Source organism: Dipteris shenzhenensis, chromosome 30 (assembly GCF_047967505.1).
Source record: "Dipteris shenzhenensis isolate YYH24624 ecotype China chromosome 30, Dip_SZ_1.0, whole genome shotgun sequence".
NCBI classification, from domain to species: Eukaryota; Viridiplantae; Streptophyta; class Polypodiopsida; order Gleicheniales; family Dipteridaceae; genus Dipteris; species Dipteris shenzhenensis.
In genome coordinates, this window is record NC_141625.1 from 19358286 (window position 1) to 19380252 (window position 21967).

General features: G+C 41.3%; 1 protein-coding gene across 3 annotated transcripts in view; it reads right to left on the reverse strand.

Annotated features, from left to right (window-relative positions):
• Positions 1-922: 922 nt before the first annotated feature.
• LOC147881810 (phospholipid--sterol O-acyltransferase-like) overlaps positions 923-21967 on the reverse strand; it is a 158316-nt gene continuing 137271 nt past the window's right edge. For 2 of the 3 annotated variants that reach the window (XM_087401585.1, XM_087401584.1), the window contains exons 14-15: positions 4875-4959; positions 923-1233 (exon numbers count right to left, since the gene is read on the reverse strand). In XM_087401585.1, coding sequence (XP_087257711.1) covers positions 1149-1233; positions 4875-4959 — 170 coding nt within the window. In that variant the 3' untranslated portion in view covers positions 923-1148. The remainder of the gene's footprint in view (positions 1234-4874; positions 4960-21967) is intronic. The other variant, XM_087401586.1, reaches the window with a different exon arrangement.

Here is a 21967-nt window from a genome sequence, read left to right on the forward strand (position 1 = left end):
GTTTTTTCAAGAATTAACAGAATTTGCTTTTTTATGGGAAAAGAAGTGGTTGAAAAAAAGGTTTGAGATAGTTGCAATCAAACCATGCTTGACAATGTAATGCTCGCTACAATACACCAGTGCTATAACTATTTAGAAACATAGGCAGCAAATAAGCATTGCAAATATTGATACTGGTGTTGACGATATGGGCCATTGAATGACGGCAGACTACAGCCCCAAAAAATACACTTTGCTGTGTCATGGTTTTCACTGACTACAGAAATTCCATGTTGCTTACAGACATACAATGTGTCTGTGACCAAGTTGATTTGGTTGAGGTGGTATAGCTTTGCAGAATATTTGTGCAGCTACAGTTAAGCCTTAAACAGGACATTTAACACCCTATAACTCACACAGAAGCAATGAAACCTGCAAACCTCCCATTTTGAGCTGGAACTTGCTGGAGGCTTAGAAAGAAGATGCTTCTGGGTTACAGTAGCACATAATCGCTTAACCAAGTTTCTATTGACTACTAAATCACTATTATACTCCATCATACATCACCATATGACCATGTGAGAATAGGAAAGGAAGAAAAAAATTCACATGTGAATGTGATTCCTTTTCCCCCTCGAAAGGAGAATTCCTATTAAGTATGACCAACATATAGAAATCCAGGATAAATTCCTATGAGAATGTCATACAAATATTATTCATAAAAGAAATGAGGTTGTTGCAGCCAATCCAAAGAGTGGATGCAATTTTGGACACAAGTATGATGCCTCATTTTCACTTCTTCTAGACATGTTTGCTTTGAAACAATTTCTAACAAACACCAAGATTTGATAAAGAATTGTGAGTTATTCTCTAAAGATAGCCATGCAAGCATTTTTACAGCCTTCTTAGCACTCACGTTTAAATATGAGATATGATAATCAAAGATTGCAAAATAAATCTCTTTACTAGATGAACCATAAACATCTGAACTTTTCCTTATGGGGTTGGAAACAGTTACTTTACATAAGGACTCGCCATCATGCCAACATCTTACATTGCCCAAGAGGAAGCTCAACATATCATCATTCCAACTTCAGTAGTGCTGAGGCTAACCTTCAAATTTTATGACATCCAATAACATAATCGTTTTTAGATGACAAAAAAAATAATCAAATGTAATTCTGCAGTATATCCCTTGTTTTAGAAGGTTTCAGCCTACAACTTTGCCCCAAATGAACATCACCAAAGACATACCTGGAAGAAATCCACAAAAGAAGTTAGATAAAAGAAGACATTTTCTAGGATGTGTGCTTATAAAATAATCTCTAGAATGTATGGCAAATAGAGACATTGCAAAGCAAGTCCAGACGTCCCCAAAAGAATTTCAAAATCAGTGCTCATACTCATGAATGGTTAGCATTTAGATTCTAGTTGCAGAAAGTAAGAGCGGTAGCCCTATAACCTGTCACGCTCAGCAAAGATTTGAGTTACATCGAAAAACTCTTACAGGAGACCAATTACAATAGAAAATTTAGTGCCACTTTTTAAGAAGGTCAGGGCATGCGGCCTCACCATGCCATAATCCAGTGGAGGATTGGTAAACTAAGAATTGAAAACAAACCTTTCAGAGTGGAGCTGAGGAGACTTAGTAGTTGCCTAAGGGAACCCCTTCTAAACCTCTAGGGTCTTGTGACCACATCAATGAGTACACCAACCACAGTCTTCCCGAGATCTCAAAAAATAGCATAATCATTTAGGGAAAAATAAATAAATAAGCCCCTTGCTCCACCCTTGAGGACATTTATTCATTCTTAGGATCTAGCTATACAAGCTAGGGATTAAATCTACAAAATGATCCTCACAATTTTAACTGAATGAATCTAGAATGATATAGACTAAACATGCCCTGATCTTTGGAGTAAAACCGTCTTCCTACTAAACTTCTACATGTTTACTAGAGACAGTTGATAGATTCATTGATGTCCTTTACGTGAACTACTACGTACAAGAAGACCATGCCATGAGCTAAGTCATCCCAATGAGCTATGGTTTTGGTAAATCTTTGAGAGTACCCATGTATACATTAAAGTAATTGAAGATCTTCTCTCCTAAGGTGTTCTCCTGCTCTTTAGCCATTCATCCAGTCTCCTTAGCTCCTTGTGTCTACTCTTTGGTGTTAACTTTCACCATGAGAGTCTTAATATTTGTCTCCAACCAGAGCTTCCTTTTCCCTACCCATGAGAGTCCTCCTCCCAAGTGCTCTCTTGCATTCCTCCCCTATCCCTCTTTCCATCTATGGGTGAAGCTGTTGAGTGGAGTTTTTTTTCGTGGCAAGCTGTCATTGAGAAGACACTGATGGGTACGTTTCAGCTGCTAGCATTTGCTAGGATCTTGTCTCGGAAAGTGCAGAGGAGTACAAGAAAGTGGAGGAGCAAGACACAAGGATGGATATTCCACACAATGACTGAAAATCAAGAGAGAGTTGGGTTACATCATTAACATGCCGTTATCCTTAAAATCCTCCTCTAGATTGTGTGGCTGAAGTGACCATGGAAGCGTTGCAGAGTATCTGATGTACTTGAAGTACCATGGTTGCACAAATTCGTCCCAAAGGGATATATCAACCTATGGGAGTTTGGAAGTACAAATTAAAAATGACATTTTACTACCTCTTTTGACATTTTTGTAATATCTCTAACCCCCAAGCCATCTAAAATCTGAACAAAACTATTAGTGCAAAGGCTTTTGGTAAAGATATCTGCCTCATTCTCTATAGATTGACAGTAGAAATCAACAAAGCCATCAACCCCAAATGTAATGACAATGATTTTAAATATGTTTCATGCGAGCATGAAAGATGGAATTCTTCGAAATAGAATTGCGATTGCCAATTGTCACAGTAAGTGGAAGTGGCCACACTAACCTATGGATGACCTAGATCGTGCATTGATTTCCTTAACCACATGCATTCACCAAAGATGGAGGAAGTACAAGATCGAATGCACAGCAAGAATACCCGGCTCTAACCACCAACCTGAAAAGCAAGGCCTTGCACTAAATATTTGGATCTAGAATATTCAGTCCTCCTTTGTGTGGCAAGTATCAAAGTCTCCCAAGCCATTCTTGATTTGGTATCTTCAGATCCGTATAACCCACTCCAAAGATGATTTCTGATGAGTCTCTTGAGCTGGGCAACATAGCCCCATGTGAACAAACAAACTAGGTGGTGGTTAATGACCACAACCATACTATAAGCAAGACCCAACCTGGTAGAGCTCCAAAAGAGGAGCTTCCTACCGATGCTCTCCAACACTGAATCAAATTTCTGCCTGAAGGAGATACCTGACAGCCCAAGTACTTAGCTGAAGTACCTGGCCAGAACCCAAGCAAATCTAATATCATCTCCCCAATTTGGAGATGGCTCATCACTGACCTAGAACTCCTCCATGAAAGAGTACTATTAGACGATAGTTGGAGATTTTGTTGTTCAAGCTAATATGTTCAATGCCTCCTTAGGAGGGATAGAACCTTAAATCACAAACTGATAAGCTTGCGCATTAGATGTCAGATCTTCTGCAAAAATATCAATTTCAAGATTTGAGTTTAGGTTGGTTTAGGGTCATGGCTTGAAGTTTAGCTCCTGAAGTGGTTGACCTTATGACTGCCATGGTGGCCATCGTAATGATCCTGGTTCATCTGCCCCAATGTGTGATTCCGCTTGTGGGAGACAGTTTTGTGTAGCTCCACTGCTTAGGCCCACACTTTTGCCATCAAAGAGTACTATTAGACAATAGTTGGAGATTTTGTTGTTCAAGCTAATATGCTCAATGCCTCCTTCGGAGGGATAGAACCTTAAATCACAAACTGATAAGCTTGCGCATTATCAGATCTACTGCGAAAATATTAAATTCAAGATTTAAGTTTAGGTTGGTTTAGGGTCATGGCTTGAACTTTAGCTCCTGAAGTGGTTGACCTTATGACTGCCATGGTGGTCATCGTAATGATCCTGGTTCATCTGCCCCAATGTGTGATTCCGCTTGTGGGAGACAGTTTTGTGTAGCTCCACTGCTTAGGCCCACACTTCTGCCATTGAATTGCTTCTGTATTTAGCTTTAACACTTGGTCTGGTCCTGCTTTTGCATTCCATCCTCCACTATTGCATTTTCCTTCACCCATATTCATATAACTCCGGGGGGAAGCCCCATCACTTTCATAATATATGCTCTAGAAGCAGCATTGTTCCTCAGGGAAGTGTACATCCAGGGAATTAGTGCTATGTGGGTTTTTAGGCTGTTTTTGACAGGTGAATGACTTGTGGTCTAAACTGGACTATCCTCATTCATGTTTTCCTCTTCTGGTATATAAGTATATTTTACTCTGTGGCCCAAAAAAGATGTCCTTAGCCCCTCACCATCCGTGCCGGGGAGGTTTCCAGGATTCAACTTACAGAGGACTGGGTTTAAAAAAGTCGGATTTTACATAGCCACTGTGTAATTGTCAAAATTTGCAGATATGAATTCATGGAAACGAATCCTTTAAGAATTTGCCTAGGTAGGCAAGGGTATCTCTTTCTTGATTATTGCAATCACTAATAAATCAGGTAAGTCTGGCCTTCAAAACCACCTTCCCTTGCCTGGATTAATTATGAATATCTAAGATTTGAATCTGGGAAATGCTTTAATAAGAAAAAGAGAATAACAGCCGCTAACCTAGTCATATCCAAGTGTTCTTGCTTGGCTTTCCCTTTGGTGTCCTAAAGATATTACAGCATGGTCTACAGACACATGATCAGGAATCTTATGATAATATATTAAAGCTTATGTACATGACTAATGTGAAATAGCCATAAGTAACAGCATGCTTGTGCGTCTTAAGATCAGCTTGTGTTCAACCACCTGTATTCACAATACTGGAGATTGGCACATCTTGCTTTGGCGTAGTCCCAATAACAATCCTCATCTCGTAATGGATAACGTATTGCTGCATAATGGCAAAAATTGTCTACGTTAGAGAGAAAATATATAAATATTAACTTACCATGAAACTCAAACTCTGTCCATTTGGCAAGAAAACTTTTGAGAGAACACTAAATAGCAATGAGACAGGCAGGAAGTTCCACACTCACTTCTCCAAGAGATAACTGTTAAAATCAGAAATTCCTCGCAATATTCTGAGTAGCACTAATCAATCTTAGCCATCTTCTGAATAACACTAATGTACTATTGTGGTGAAATCAAGGAAGTTGCAACAGATAATGGGATCTGCACAATCTGAATGGAAGATTGGTAGATATAGCTATTTTAGCTTAAGAAATCACCAAAAAGAGGATCGTCAGGAAGAGGAATCAACTTGCCCATATTTGTTCCGTTGAACTGATATAGATTGGTACAATAAATTGAGGGGAAAAGATCCTTCTCATGGCTGCAAAGGTCCAAATTCTGCTTCTCTCAATCGTCTTTAAAGGTCCCAAAATGCTGGGGCGAGCAATTTGAAGTATGGGTACTTTCAGCTTGAATCCATTTCACAAACTGGTCTTACCCATTGGATGTTTAAGTACATGACATTATGTAGGATCCCCAATTGTTCCATGATTGGCAGGAGAAATTTATCCCGTTGGTGGGTATCCCATCCCCCTAGTGCAGTCTTATCCTCATCTTTCACAGAGCCATTGCTTTGCCTGCTCCATTCCTCAGTAGCTTCTGGTTCTTTTCCTCCTCTAGAGCAAAGGTGCTCCTCTACCATTGATTTTTATCTGTACTCCCATTCTTGGATTATCGGAATAAAGCTTTGGGAGAGCAGAGGTCCTCTACATTAATATACTTGGTTGCTTCTGATTCCCTATCCCTTTCAGAGCGAAGATGCTCCTTTGTCACTGATCTGCATCACTATAAAAAAACTATTTTGTCAAATGCTGTTTTCGTACACTATTTTGAAATTTTCAGATGAGCAGAGGTCCTCCTCTATCCATCCTCTATACTTCCATGCTTTGAGTACTCTATAAGATACTCCTTCGGGCATATTGTTCTTACTTTTTAGATAATTTGGTTCCCCGATTCGGGATCTTTTGTCACCCGTCTTTTTTCGTACCGTCAAGAACTTGAAAATTCTTGACCCCTCCATATCGGAGGAGATTTTTGTACTGATGATTAGGTCCCATGGGTCATTTTTGGCCCCCCTGAGGACAATAATAAATTCTATTTCTACTTCTCTCTCTCGTAATATGCAGGTTTGCCGGAGCATTGGCAAATCAAAGATTTAAAAGTTCCTTACCATTTGAGCAATATCTTAATAGCACAGAAAATGCCATGCCTATGAGCAATTGCGACACTAAGGTAGTTGAGGCATTCCAACACACACCCACAAAATCATGCCATCATCACATTCAAGACACAAGAGGATAGGCTTGCAATCCTCGCCACCCAAAAGAAAGCCTTGAAAGGCACCAAGATCTGGACAGCAAAGAATCTTACCCTCAACAGCTTAAGATGAAGGCTAATGAACTTCAAAAAGTACAAGAAGCTCGAAAGAACAATAATTGGGCAGTCCCTGTGAGGGAATTGCTCTCATTAAAGATTTCAAATTGGCAAGGACAACAACGCAGATGTGGAGACACTCAGTCCATAGCTGATGTAATACATAAGAATGCTAAGACACTAGGATGGACTCTCATTTCTTAACTGGCATTTTTGTTTTGATGGGCTCTTAGTCCTCAACTAATTCTGGTTTCCTCATTCTGATAGACCCTTAGGTCATTCAAAGCCTAGAATATATTCACTCTCTCTCCCCAGAGAAGAAAGGACCTGCAAAATCTGTCCCACAGAGGAGGTAGAAAATGAGCAGCACGTACTCCTAAGATGCAGAGCCTACGCACACATCAGAGTAGGTTACGGAGACTATCAAAATAATTTAAAGAATATGTTGGATCAGCGAGCTAAAAAGCTAGGGAGCTACTTGAAAGAGGTTTTGGAACACTGCAACAAGGTACTCGAACTTGCACATAAGCTAGTACAACAAGTACGCAGTATATAGCAAGTCTATAATATTTTTTTTCAATGGATGTAAGGGATCACTATTAGTTGATAGTGATCGCCAGTCCCATAGATCCTGAAGGGTCTGATAAAATCATATCATATCATCTCTCTCTCTCTCTCTCTCTCTCTCTCTCTCTCTCTCTCTCTCTCCATTCAGGACCCGGTTAGCACCTACTAAGCTTTCGGTGAAACTCAGCTTCTACAGAGATTAGAGGGGTTCATCGAACCACTGGGCCACACCCAGATTAATCTCCCACATGCATTGAGGATCTCGACGGGTCAACTTCGAGTATCTTCACACAAGCTACGGGTTGAGACAGGACGAGCAGAGGGCATCCCATGCGAGAGACAGATCTGCAGTATGCGAGATAGAGGATCACTATGCTTTTAGATGCCCTTTATACTAGGAGATCTGTGGATGGCATCATTGTCTTTTCAGTGCTGGTTTCGTCCCACACAAAGAGTCCCTGGCACATCCAGATCAACAGCGGGTTGCTATTTTCCTTCTTGAGGCCAAGAGACACAAAGATAAGCTCATACAAGCACAAAAGAGAGCACATGAAGGACCGGCCAAGCCCAATCAGAGCACCATCATGGTTTTTCTCCTGTGACCTGACTCAAGGACAGCATGGGATTAGGCGAAGGGGAGAGCCAAAGGACACGACTCGCCAAATACGTGACAAAGTGTGGATCGTACTTAGCCTTATCTATCACTCCATGGGCATAAAGATCACGGAGGATCAAACCATAGAAGAAACTCCATGAGAGAGAGAAAGGAAGTATGAAACACTCAATCTATTCCAATGTGCTATATCAACGGTACATGATAGGCCTCTTATATAGAGAGTGCCCTTAGAATAGTCAACACTTGTGGGATCCTCTGATCCACATATCTCCTTGTGGATATTCTTAATCCACATCTCCACATCATGTAGTTCACATCTTAGGGTGGCTACTTTAATTCTTTCATATACCATACCTAAGCCTTTAATCTATGGGCACATGCCACCATATCTCAACACCTCCCCTTGGTGCCATGATCCATTGGCTACTGTAAGGTGGTCACATGTGAGTTTACATTCCATCACCTCCCCTTAGTGCATGCATTGCTACTTAAGGTGATCAAGTGTGGCTTTTACATGTCAATATCTCCCCTGAGTGCTTTCATAGCTACTCTCAGGTGGTCAGGCTTGATTTACAAACATATGGGCTCAAGGTGGCAAGGTATTTGCTTCTCAATGCTTGATGTCGATGGTGTTCTCTTCTTTGCTTGATGTAGCTTGATGCATGATACTTTGTTCTTCCTGTGCCTTTAATGCTTTATGTGTGGATGCCATGTTCTGTGCTATGGTCATCTCATGCACTTGTGCTTTTGGCATGCTTTTTGCATTCATGCGTCGCTTTTCCATTTGTTGCAAAGGTCTTACCATGAGCTTCGTTTTGCTTCAATGGCAATGTCTAATTGCTAACAATGAATTTGACTTGATGGGCGTGTAGAGCTTGAAAAGACGATCACTTTTTCTTTTTGGAGCGCATGCAAATTCTTTTTGGATTGTAAGTTATGGCTTGTCGAAGTTTCTGTGAAGAAGAGGCCTTTGATGATGTGGCAGAGGCTGTTCACATGCAGCTTACAGGCCTGTGATTACAAAGGGATTACACTGCCTGGGTGGCACTATACCACGTGGCACAACTTAAACCAAACTAAAATTCAACCAACTTATAACTAAACCAAACCCTGTGTAACCTAACCAAACCCTTTGAACTCAAGGTTAACTAAACTTAACTATTGTGCTAACCAGGGTTAGAATCTATCTACCACGTGGCAAGAAACTAACCAAGCCTTTGAACCATGAGTTAACTTCACCTAACCTAACCTTATTTTGCCACGTGTCCTAAGGTTTTGTGGAGAAAACATTTGTGGAGCTCAAGAAGGCCCTCCGTCTCCCTGTCGCACCACCTGCGCCTCGTCGCCTAGCTTCGTCTTCATCATTGTAAACTCTACTGGCTGCAGCTTCCTTGCCCTCGTCGTCCCCTTAGCGAGAGCTTGAATCATGATCACACTTCCTCGTCAAGTCTGGATCATGCAAGAAGAGTTTGGGCAGAAGCCTCGCTTGTGGCTCCATCGCAAAACATAGCTTTCATCAAAAGAAAGCTTGTGCATGAGGGTTCACAGACGTTGGCTTTGGAGCTTGTTGTTGTGTCGTTGCTAGAGCTACTCGTTGGAGAAGCTTCCGTGAAGGTTGACCGTACAACATCTTTCGCTCATGCTGTATGCAAAGCTGGCTGGAGGCAGATGAGGCTAGAGGTTGTAGAGGAGCCATGGCAGTCTAGCCGTTCCGTTTGCTGGAGTCGAGATGCTGGCTAGAGGCATCACTTGTCCTTTGACTCGCTGTTGCCGAGTCGCTCTTTTGCTCCCTAGGTGTTGTTGCTTGCTCTAGTGCTTGGAGTGTCGCTTGGCTGTTCGTCATGAAACGTGATTGATTGCAGACAATTTTGTTGTGTCCACTACTGCTTGTTTGCCTACAGCAGGTACATGTAAGCATAGGAGTTGTTGAGCGTGGACAGCCGTTACAGGAGCGTTGGAGGCCCTTGTAGTAGAGGAATGAGCCAAAATTGGAGCTTGATGCGAGCTCTTGATGCGAGCTCGATTGCGACAATGGATTCTGTTAGAGCCAAAGCTCAAGGCGTCGCAATAAGCAGCGGTGGAGGATTTGTTGAGCCATTCATTGTTGAAGCTTTGGAGTTGCTTAGGCTATCACAGTTGCTGTAGAAATTCGGTTTATGCAGATGTGTAGGGTATGGCATGTAGAGCTGTCTTCAGTTCTCCTATTACTCCTCCCCTCAGCTCGCTGCGTTTTTCCTATGTCAATCCCGATATGGAAGGCATGTAATTTGGATGTAGCCTCAAGGTCGACAATATGTGAACAACAAAGAGTGTATCGGAGGTAATAAAGCAGGAGGTCGCCACTGATTCTCTCTCTCTCTCTCTCTCTCTAAGCAAGGAACACTTAATGAAACCAAAAGGTAATTCTTTTCACACAAATTCACTACTTAATCAATTGGAGAAGGAGAACATAATCACACCATGAAAACGACAGCCGAATGGGTACAATCCCCCCCCTAGATGAGTGGCTCACGCTCCCTCATCTAGAGTATTTATGATATTTCATAAAAGCACCAAGGAGCCAAAATTATCCCTCTCATTCAAAAATGATGGTTTTTTCTTTACATAGCCATCTTAGGGCCCAAAATGAATTATGTCCACAACAAAATATATTGCTCAAACTTGCAATAATAAAACAAATACAAAATTGGCCCATGGCCATATATAATGTGCTGTGCGACACCTCGATCGGTACCCTCGCACTAACTCCAATCCTCGCTATGAGTTCCATCACCTGTACTCAAGCCGCCAATTACATTAGTTATTAACAATCGATTGAGCGAATCACCGAATCAACCGATCCCAACATAACCGCGCTCAAAGCACAATAATCAAGCACGACACCAATAACACTAGCGACATCAGTATTAACATGGAATCACCCACAATACCGACCATCTAGCATGGCAAAACACAAGCTAGTCAGGCGTCCTCAACTAACCACACAAAGTATCCACCAGGACCCCCACCGCGTCCGGTGCGCTCTTATGGAGTACTTTGCCATAGTCACACTTGAATAAAGTAATAATATCCAAAGCAAGATATATCAGAAAATATAATTTCCGTAACATCCCTCTTGCTTGGATTGCAATTGACCTCAGTTGCGTGTTTGATTATAGAAACTAAGGAGGTCTGGAAAAGTTCGAAAGAACCGCTCAAACATCCACTGAGCATCATCTCTTGGATGGTTCTTAAATTTAAGCAAGTATTTAGTATAGACATTTCCTTTTCGGGTCGAGGTCTGTTGATGATCTACAATGCATTCGGGTTCTAGAATTTCTTCTTCATCAACAATCAATGGAGCCTCTTCATAGATAGGATGAATGGGTAAAGGTCCCTTGAAGGGCTTTAAGAGGCTGATATGGAAAGCACTATGTATTTTCCAATTATCAGGTAATTCAAGCCTATAAGCTAGATCATTGATTTTTTGAATCACCTTGAATGGTCCATAAAAATGTGGTGACATCTTTATTACTGGCCATTTCTCAACACTCTTCAATCTTCTTTTCTCAATCCGAAGAAGTACATAATCACCTTCTTTAAAAAGTATGTGTTTCCGTTTCTTATTAGCTTATTTTGTGTACTTCTCTTGAGCTCTTGCAATCGCTTCTCGAACTTCTTTGAGAATATTTTGATAATCATGGGTAAATGCATCTGCTGCCTCCACTCTATGGGTCAATCGTGTGATAGGAATAGGTAAAACCTTCCCATAGATAATCTCAAAAGGTGCTCTTCCAGTTGCAGAATGAGGAGTATTATTATAAGCAAACTGTAAGAGATGAATGTATTTGTCCCAAGTCTTTGGTTGACTTCCCGCATAAGCTTTTATCATATCCAGAATAGTATTGTTGGTAACTTCAGTTTGCCCATTCGATTCTGGATGAAAAGCTGATGAGAAATCTAACTTAGTGCCTAGATTATAAAATAATGCAGTCCAGAAATTACTGCAAAACTTTGAATCTCAATCAGACACTATAATCTTTGGCAAGCCATGATGAACAAAGATATGTTTGATGAATAAATGTGCAGCTTGCTGAGCTGTTAAAGTTTTCTTGCATGGGATGAAATAAGCTTGCTTACTAAAGCGATCTACTATCGTCCAAATCATATCGTTTTGATTCGCTGTAGTAGGAAAACCTGTTATGAAATCCATAAATATTTGTTCCCAAGGTTGCGTAGGAATAGGCAAAGGCATTAGCAATCTTGGGGTCTTGCTTTTGTAACTCTTGATCTTCTGACAAGTGATGCATTCGGCTACAAACTTAGCCACATCTTTTCTTATAGTAGGCCAATGGAATTCTCTTGCTATCACTTGTAAAGTGGCAGTCACTCCCCTATGTCCCATATATGGTGGTTGGTGCATTTCCTCCATTACAATTTGTCTAAAGGGTCGAGTGATGCATAATTTCTTTTGATAAAAGAGGTATCCATCATTGCATGAATAGTCCAATATAGGATTCCAATTGTTATTCTCTAATTTGTTCCATATATCGAAAAATTCTGGATCCCCTTGATAAGAATTCTTCATACTTTCGAAAGGCTGGGTCTCTACAGCAGTGATGTGATTAATACTTGGCTTTCTGCTAAGAGCATCAGCAACTACATTCTCTTTTCCAGGTTGATACTGAATCATGGGCTGAAAACTCTGTATAAATGATGCCCACTTGATGTGCCTATCGGCGGATGTAAGTGGCTGAGACAACAAATGCTTGATACTTTGCTGATCGGTTTTGATACGAAAGCCAGATCCCATCGAATAATGTTTCCACATTCGTAAGGCATGCACCACAGCGGTTAATTCTTTATCATATGTACTGTAATTGCATTCCGCTGGTTTTAATTTTCGGCTCTCATATGCTATTGGATGTTCATCTTGCATAAGTACGGCTCCAATTCCATATCCACTAGCATTGGTTACAACTACAAAGAATGGTCTAAAGAAATCGGGTAATTGCAACACAGGAGCTTGTGTGAGAGCTTCTTTCAAAACTGTAAAAGATTTATCTTGACGCTCGGTCCATAAGAAATGCTTAGCTTTTCTAAGAAGGTCTATCAATGGATGTGCAATGTATGCAAAATTCTTGACAAACTTTATGTAAAAGCTACACAATCCTAAGAATGATCTCAATTCATGTATATCTCAGGGTTTAGGCCATGTGACTATGCACTTAATCTTCTTTGGATCCACTGAATCCCATCGACGGATACAATGTGACCCAAATACTCTATCTAATCTTGAAAGAAAATGCTCTTTTCAGGATTTATGTACAATTGATTTTCTTTCAAGAGTGAAAAGACTAGCTTCAAATGTTCCTTATGCTCCTCAACATCTTTGCTAAACACTAGAATATTATCGAAAAATACTACAATACAATCATGGTCTTTAAGAAAGATTCGGTTCATCATTCTACTAAAAGTAGCTGGAGCATTAGTTAGCCCAAAAGGCATAACTAGAAACTCATAATGTCCCGTTTGAGTTCTAAAGGCAGTCTTGTATATATCCTCTTCTACCATACGAACTTGATGATAGCCAGATTTGAGTTCTATCTTACTGAAGACCGTAGCCCCTTTCAATTTATCCAAAAGATCATCAATCCTAAGGATTGGATACTTGTTCTTCACTATGATTTTGTTCAGTGCACAATAGTCTATGCACATTCGGTAGGTTCCTTTTTTTTTTTTACTAATAAGACAGGCGCTCCATAAGGAGAACTGCTGGGTCTTATCAATCCTCTCTCTATCAATTCCTCCACTTGCTTTTGTATTTCCTTTTGCTCTAGCTGGTTGACTCTATAAGGAGCTTTGCAAGGTGGAGTATTGCCCGGTAGGATTTCTATCCTATGATCTTCAGGTCGAGAACATGGTAGTCCAGGCGGTAAATCCTCTAAGAAACAATCAGAAAATTGAGAAAGAAATTTTTGGTGCGTAGGCTTAGTGTTTGGCTGAGTAGCCATTACCGTATTCACCAAAATAAGATATGTCTTCTCACGTTTTCTAATTGCTCTTTTAGCTCGACTGACCCCAGATTTCATTGAGCTTTTCAAACATATTTCTTGTCTATCCTTCTCAATCCACATCCGATGTGAATCGTAATCTATCTTAGGATTGTATTGATGCCTCCATGGCATTCCTAAGATGATGTCCACTCCCTGTAAGGGTGCCACTAGAAAGTCTCGTGTATCCTTCCAGGGTTTGATTGAGATTTCAAGATTCTTGACTTCTCTAGTGCAATTGTATTTTGTTTTGGTAAAAGCAGCTTTGACCTTATAGTTAGATGGGAAAGACTATAGGTTTAGCTTTGCTAAGGTTCTTTCCGAAATGAAATCATGTGTACTACCATCGTCATGCAAAATAACAACCTCTTTGCCATTAATGAAACCTTTCATCTTTAGAAGAGCATGACAATTATACTTACCTCCCTCTTGCTTGGCTGCTTCGTCGTCAATCATGTGCACTTTTGCCGTCGGGGTCTTCTTTCTTTCAGGACACTCAGTGGCTATGTGTCCCAGCTTGTTGCATTTGAAACACCTTATTTCTTTCTTTGGAAAAGTCCCACCGTTCAGCTTCGAATAAGAATCTGTCTTCTGTGGAACAAAACCATTTTTAAATTTAAAGAAGGACTTTTTATCAAATCTCTTTTTCTTATGGAAGGGTACATGCTGTTCCTGATCTTTTCCTTCTTTTGGATCCCATTCTTCCTTTCACAATTCATTGCAAGAGAAATTGCAGAGCTCAGTGAGCGAGATGAAACATGTTAATCTCAGCTCTCAACTTAGACTTTAGACCTGCCACATACTTCCTGCGTTTATTAATTTTCTCTAAGGACTGTAGTTGGATCAACGTCTGCCAAAACCTATCAGTATATGTGGAGATCATTTCCTTATCGAACTGCCTGTAAGTATCCCACTGTTGTCTGGTTTTTGCTTTAAAATGTGAGGAAAGGAAATCTCTCTTGATGAGCTTTTGAAAAGACTTCCAAGATTTTGGTCGCCTTTTACTGTGCTTAGTGATGTTCCACCAAAGTGCAGCACTCTCTACTAAATGATTTGCAGCACATTTAATCTTATCTTTTTCAGAGAATTTCTCAACCCAAAAATAATCATCTAACTAACTGATCCAAGATAAGACAGTGCGTGCTTCTTTCTTTCCATCAAAATTTTGAAATGAGAAAGATTTTCTACTTATCTTACTCTTCTTCCTCGAATTTTATGCTCTCAGTGTGGCTTTGACTGTCCTGATAATAGTATCATTGTCGGAATCATCGTCGGATGACTCATCATCAGATGAATGTCTCTTCCTTTTCTTACCATTGATTTTCTTTTCCAATCTCTCCCTATGCTCACGCTCATCGGCCAACTGTGCCTGAAGTGCGTCTAACTGCTCTTGGAGCGTGGGTGGTTGTGGTTGATGCGCCATGTTAATGCGATAAGTACAAATAAAGCGGAACTGGGAAAAATAAAGATATTAAGTGTATGACAATTAAACGGATGAAATAAAGATGTGATTGAAGTGTATGGTAAGACAACGGATGACAGAAGATACAAAGTGTATGAAATATAAAACAAAAGAAATCACTTATCTCGCTCTCTAATCGGAAGTGGAAACGACTAGAGTGGGAGATATGTGACCAATGATGTCGCTCGTATTCGTTTATGCGCTCGACTGATCTCCAATTAATTGCTCGGTGATTTGTGGTTCCAATCGCCTTCTTGATTCGAGCTTCTTCAGATTTTGCCTTGCTCTCTTCCTTTTTTTTTTCTTTTTTTTAAAAGGAGGGCCTTTGAATCTTGGGGTCCCTTGGTTGGAAGGAAGTCAAAGGAAATTTTGACTTAATACATTTGCAGAAAACCACTCAAATGGATTTTCTTTCACAAATCTTCATGATCTCGCGCGTCGTGCGATGGCAGATCCTTCTCCAAGGGCGGCGGCGTGGTGTTTGTCATTGTCTGCGGTGATAGAGACCGCCCGACGAAGATCCACATAGCTTGAGGTGTACGTAGATTTCGGGAGTGCAGAATCTGCAGCTGAGGCACTGTCACTTTGTGCTCGCAATTACTGCGATTGTGCAGAGCTTTGGACAGTACAAAGCTTTTATTAATAGCCTAACTCTGAATGCACAATTCCGCGTCGGCTCTCTGCGATGGAAAGACCGGAGACTACCTTGATGTTTGGGGACTGCTTGGATCTGCGCGCGGGTGAAGGATTGTGGGTTTGCCCTTGATTGCAGGTCTGCACGAGAGGCGGCGCGTGATGGCTGGCTGCACAGTGCACTCAATGCACTAGGCTTTTTTTTTAAAAATATAAGCAGTGCAGAAAACGGGCTGCAACAGCTGCTGGTCCGCTGACGAAGAGGCGCAGTGGTCAAAGACTGCCAGTGTACTATAGGCCTGCAGAGATGAGTGCTCGAATTTTGGAGATGCGAACGGCACGCTGTCGCGCTCAGGACTGACGGGTGGCACGCTAGCCGAGGCATGCTACTCCGTTCGCAGCGGCTGCTCTATAAGGCTAGGCCTAGTAGAATTACACGATCACCAAGGTGGTTTAAATGCTTGCTTATGGGCGTCTGGACTGCGTGGCATTGTCCCTCGATGCACAGTATCTCTTCCCCCCACAATTTTGTTTTTCTGCGTATATGTCCTGTAGTCCTCTTCAAGACTTCTCTATCACTCTCCTGTCACAAATTTTCTTTTCTTTTCTCCACAAAAGCGTGACCAAAGCTCCGATACCACTGAAACCAAAAGGTAATTCTTTTCACACAAATTCACCACTTAATCAATTGGAGAAGGAGAACACAATTACACCATGAAAACGACAGCCGAATGGGTACAATCTCCCCCCTAGATGAGTGGCTCACGCTCCCTCATCTAGAGTATTTATGATATTTCATAAAAGCACCAAGGAGCCAAAATTATCCCTCTCATCCAAAAATGAGGGTTTTTGCTTTACATAGCCATCTTAGGGCCCAAAATGAATTATGTCCATAACAAAATATATTGCTCAAACTTGCAATAATAAAACAAATACAAAATTGGCCCATGGCCATATATAATGTGCTGTGCGACACCTCGATCGGTACTCTCACTCCAATGTTGTAGTTCTTTCAATTTCATTTAGTCATGCTCTCACAAAAGCATCAACTTTAATAATTTTCTCTATAGAAGTAGTTTTTTCCTTTTGTAAGTGAGCCTCATCTTATGAAGCAATTTAAGAGAAGTGTTGAAATGTTAAGTGGACTATATTTATATAGGGAAAAGATGTACACAATTGGTATAAAGGCATACTCTAAAGTGTAAGGGTTGTGCATATGTGAAAAGCTTAATCGGATTTATATAATCTTGTACTTCTATGTTTATAAAAATAATATTCATTTTGCATTGAACGAATCACCGAATCAACCGATCCCAACATAACCGCGCTCAAAGCACAATAATCAAGCACAACACCAATAACACTAGCGGCATCAGTATTAACATGGAATCACCCACAATAACGACCGTCTAGTATGGCAAAACACAAGCTAGTCAGGCGTCCCTAACTAACCACACAAAGTATCCATCAGGACCCCCGCCGCGTCCGGTGCGCTCCTATGGAGTACTTTGCCATAGTCACACTTGACTAAGAAAGATATATCAGAAAATATAATTTCCGTAACACTCAAGATCACAATTAACAGAACTCTCCAAATGAAGAACTCTCAAGATCTAAAACTAATCTTACATTCTAAAACTAATCTAGGAACGGGAGCTACTAATGAGCTAAACCTATGCTCTGATACCATGACAAAGTGCGGAACGTACTTAGCCTAATCTATCACTCAATGAGCATAAAGATCACGAAGGATCAAACCATAGAAGAAACTCCATGAGAGAGAGAAAGGAAGTATGAAACACTCAATCTATTCCAATGTGCTACATTAACGTACATGATAGGCCTCTTATATAGAGAGTGCCCTTAGAATAGTCAACACTTGTTGGATCCTCTGATCCACATCTCTCCTTGTGGATATCCTCAATCCACATCTCCACATCATGTAGTCCACATCTTAGGGTGGCTACTTTAATTATTTCATATACCATACCTAAGCCTTTAATCTATGTGCACATGGCACCATATCTCAACAATACGACCCCGAGTGGACACTCGCATGAGGGCTGCAAACATATCCTTTCTTTTTGACATATGGACACAAGCCATTGGTAGCACTTGTAAGATAATGGGCTACATCATGGAGACTATAGAGGAGGAGGGATGGACCTAGACAAGTTGAGCGACATCAGCGCTACTAGTTGATAGTGATCACTAGTCCCATAGATCCTGAAGCGTCTCACGTGGACTTTAATATAATGATATCATATCATCTCTCTCTCTATATGTGTGTGCGTGTGTGCCTTTAGAACTTCAAGGCAGGCTTCAGGATTGGACTCTTCTTCCTTTATACTCATCCATCTGTCCTTTGAAGCTGTCTCATATCACAGTCTCTTCTTTATACAAAAGTTCTGCTATCACCACCCTGGGTGTCGGACAGGGCCAATCAAATTTGGGCTTTCTACCATCCTTTAAAATGGTGGAGAAAGAGATTAAAACATAGTTGGCACTCCAAGGTTCCACTACGCCAACATGTCTTTCTATGGTGGGTTCTATTGGGGGTTGTTTCGTATGGACAGCTTTTATCATGCAAACGTATTGCTCCAGCTATCTGTCATCGGTGTTTAGCTCCAAGAAAATCAATATCTCATATCTTTTGGCATTGTCCTGAGACACAAAGCTTCTTGGGCATCCTCCGGCACAGATTGAGAATGCGATTTTCTCAGGCTTCTTTTGGCAAGCTTTTTTGGTTGTTTGGGATCTATCCTAGACGGCCACCTTATGAGTTGTTCTTTACCTGGGTTCGTTATTACTGGGCACTCTGGACTCTCTGGAAAGCTAGATACCACAGAGTCTTTGGAGATCCAATTTTTTCTCCTTTTGTTTTCTTTCATTGTTCTTTGCAGCAATCAGTTTTCGATTGTCTACAAACTCACTGCATAGATCAAGATAGGCTTTTGACACCATCCAATGGGATTTTATTGCTCAGGCCATGGCACATGCGAGCTTAGGCTTTGGTCAAAAATTGCAGCATATCATCTTTTGTCTGGAGATACTTGTGAAAGTTGGACACTCTATTGTTCGGTATGCCAGGACTGTCCTCTTAGTGCTATTCTATATGCTATCGCCACGCATCCTATGCTTCAATACATAGACCATGTGGTCGCGACTGACATGTTACATGGCTTGGATATTCTTGGAAGTCGCCCTTTGGTTGCTCAGGCTTATGCAAATGATTCCTTTTTTTTGCCATAGAATACTGAAAGGGACCCTTTGCATCCTAACGATTAGCACGGTCTGCTTTGGCCAGGAGAAATTGTCCCACCCAACCAGCTGGTACGTCATCTTGGTTATCCTCTGGGTTGGTCAATCTCTTGTCATCCAACAAATTGATCGGGTTCTTGTTAAGCTAAAGAAAAAGATGGAATATTGGAAGTTGGCAAGTTGGCCTTTGCATGTCCGCCTTAGAATTGTTCAATCTATTTTGGTGGCGTACATTCAATTTTGTCTGCCATTGATCTTTTTTACCAAAGGAGATCTTACATCCTTTATGTCTGCCATCATGGAAATCTTCTGGCCTTCAAAGCATGGCAGGAAAATCTTGCGCCTACTCCCTATACAGAGGTTATGTTTGCCAAAAATGCATGGTGGTTTGAATATTCTCAACATTCATGTGCACATTCTGGCTCATAAAGGAAAAATGATGTTACAGTTTCTACGTGGTCATCACCCTTGGGATGCTATGATGCGCTACTTACTTCTTCATCTTACTACTACTGCTTTTAGCTATTGGCAACCCTCTCAATGGGATTTTCTTTTGGGCAATATTAAAGGCACAGTCAAAGGTTGCCCTATTGTTACTCAAATGTCTTTGGATTGGAAATATATTCTCTCGCATCTAGCTTGGCATGGCTGGGACTCTTTACAGGGTAACTCTTTGAGAGCTGAAAGCATCCACTAGTAACGGGTCTTTTCTCTGTCTTTGGCTTTGCAGGAGCCTAGACACTCATATTTTCTTGACTTAAAAGGGATTTCCTATATGGCAGATGTCATTCAGGATGATGGAACTCTTTTATCTTTCCCTTTGGCTGCTCGAAAATATGGTTTAGGGATGCATTACCGTCCTGTATGGCAGGTCATTACTCGGATGCTTCAATCTTTTCAGCCAGTACAGCCTTTAGAACTTCAAGACACGCTTCAGGATTGGACTCTTATTCCACTACACTCATCCATTCGTCCTTTGAAACTGTCTCATATTACAGTCTCATCTTTATATAAAGTTATGTTGTCTCCACCCTAGGCATCAGATAGGGCTATTCAAATTTGGCGTTTGCATTGTCCAGTCAAATGGTGGAGAAAAAGATTGAAATAGATTTGGCACTCCAAGGTCCCTCTACGACAACATGTCTTTCTCTGGCATGTTCTGTTGGGAGTTATTTTGTAAGGACAGCTCTTATCATACATACGTATTGCTCCAGCTATTTGTCATAGATGTTCAGCTCCAAGGGAATCTCTCTCTCATATTTTTTGGCATTGCCTTGAGACACGGAGTTTCTTGACTTTTCTTCAGGAGAGACTACGACTGCGATTTCCTTAAGCTTCCTTTGACAAGCTTTTCTGGCTATTTGGGATCTATGCTCGACGGCTAGATTTTGAGCTGTTTTGGTAGGCCTACCCCCACAGTGAAGTTCAAAGGAGGTCCTCCACCTAGAAGGAACCAGCTGCTAAGTTGAGGCAGAAAGAGGTTCCTACCAAGAAGGAGAAGTGTCTCTTCTTTTTTTTGAAGGCGCCTTTTTTTTCTTCTTGAGGCAATTTCTATCAAAGTGCCCAATGACAGACAAGGACCCTAACACGTGGCACCCCATCCATCTTGACTGCCTTTGCCACTGAAGGAGGAAACCCAAGAAGTGGAGGTACCTACAAACCATGCCAAAAAGGGCTCCAATGGTGAGAAGAAGACGATGGTGCACTTGAGGAATGTAGATGCGAAACGAAGAGAGAGAGTGAGAGTGCAGGTACAGGACGAGTCGAAGAGAAGTCACGTCAAACTTGGATTGATAGATAAGGTTCCTAAACACCATTACAAAGTACTTGTATCTAGGCCTAGGACTAAGTGTCCTAGGTGTCACATAGGACTAAGTGTCCTATGTGGGATAGAAGGCACTAACAGTATAAGTGCCTACACTTATGCCTACAAGGCTCATACCATGGCCTATAGGGCATCACTAGAACCACCAAAAGATGGCCTACAAACCCCCCTCCATGCGATGGGCTGAAGTACTCTGGAAACATCTCAGAATACCTGGTAGTTTCTGGTCATGGTGGCACATGTTCATCCAAAAGGATATAGCCACCTATGAATGTACAAGGAATGTTAGATCATGTAACAAAGGGAACCAAGTGTAAAGCCTGTCGGAAGACTTCGAACTTGGGACGAGGAAGTGCCTTTGTAAACATATATGCGATGTTGTTCTCTGTGTATCCTGCTGACAACCGCTCCCGAACATAATGATAGTGAACTTCAATATGCTTGGTACGTGCATGAAACATTGGGTTACGCGCAATGGCCAAAGCACTCTGGCTGTCAGTGTAGACAATAATGGAGGATGTCTGGCAAATACCAAACATCCTCTTTCTTTATTTCTGTCTGGGATTAGATTGGGGATCACATTACCTCAGCCCTACAGGGCGTTTGGGACTCGGGTGAGATGCCAGACTCACTTACTGAGGGCCTCATTCATCTTATCCCAAAAGGGGGTTGCAGGAATTTAGTGTCTCTGTGGAGACCGATCACTTTGTACAAAATCCTAGCAAAAGCAATCAGCCTACGTCTGCAACCCTTTCTTCCACATTTTATACATGATACGGGTTTTGTGCATGGCACGAGCATCTTCAATAATATCTTCTCATTTTGGGAGGCTTCTGAATGGGCCATGCATAATGGCCATAGGCTTGCCATTCTACTCTTGGACTTTGAGAAAGCTTATGACAGAGTAGACTGGGGCTTTCTAGAGGGTACCCTCGCTCGCATTGGATTCACAGATGCATGGATCAAAGGGGTGTCAGCTCTCTACACATCAGCCCATAGCCACGTTCTCATTGTCAGGGGAGACAGGTTTCAAATTACCATATCGGCCCATCAGGGATTCCCTTTAGCCCCCTTTCTCTTTTTATTTGTGGCTGAAGCTATGAGATATTACCTTAGAGC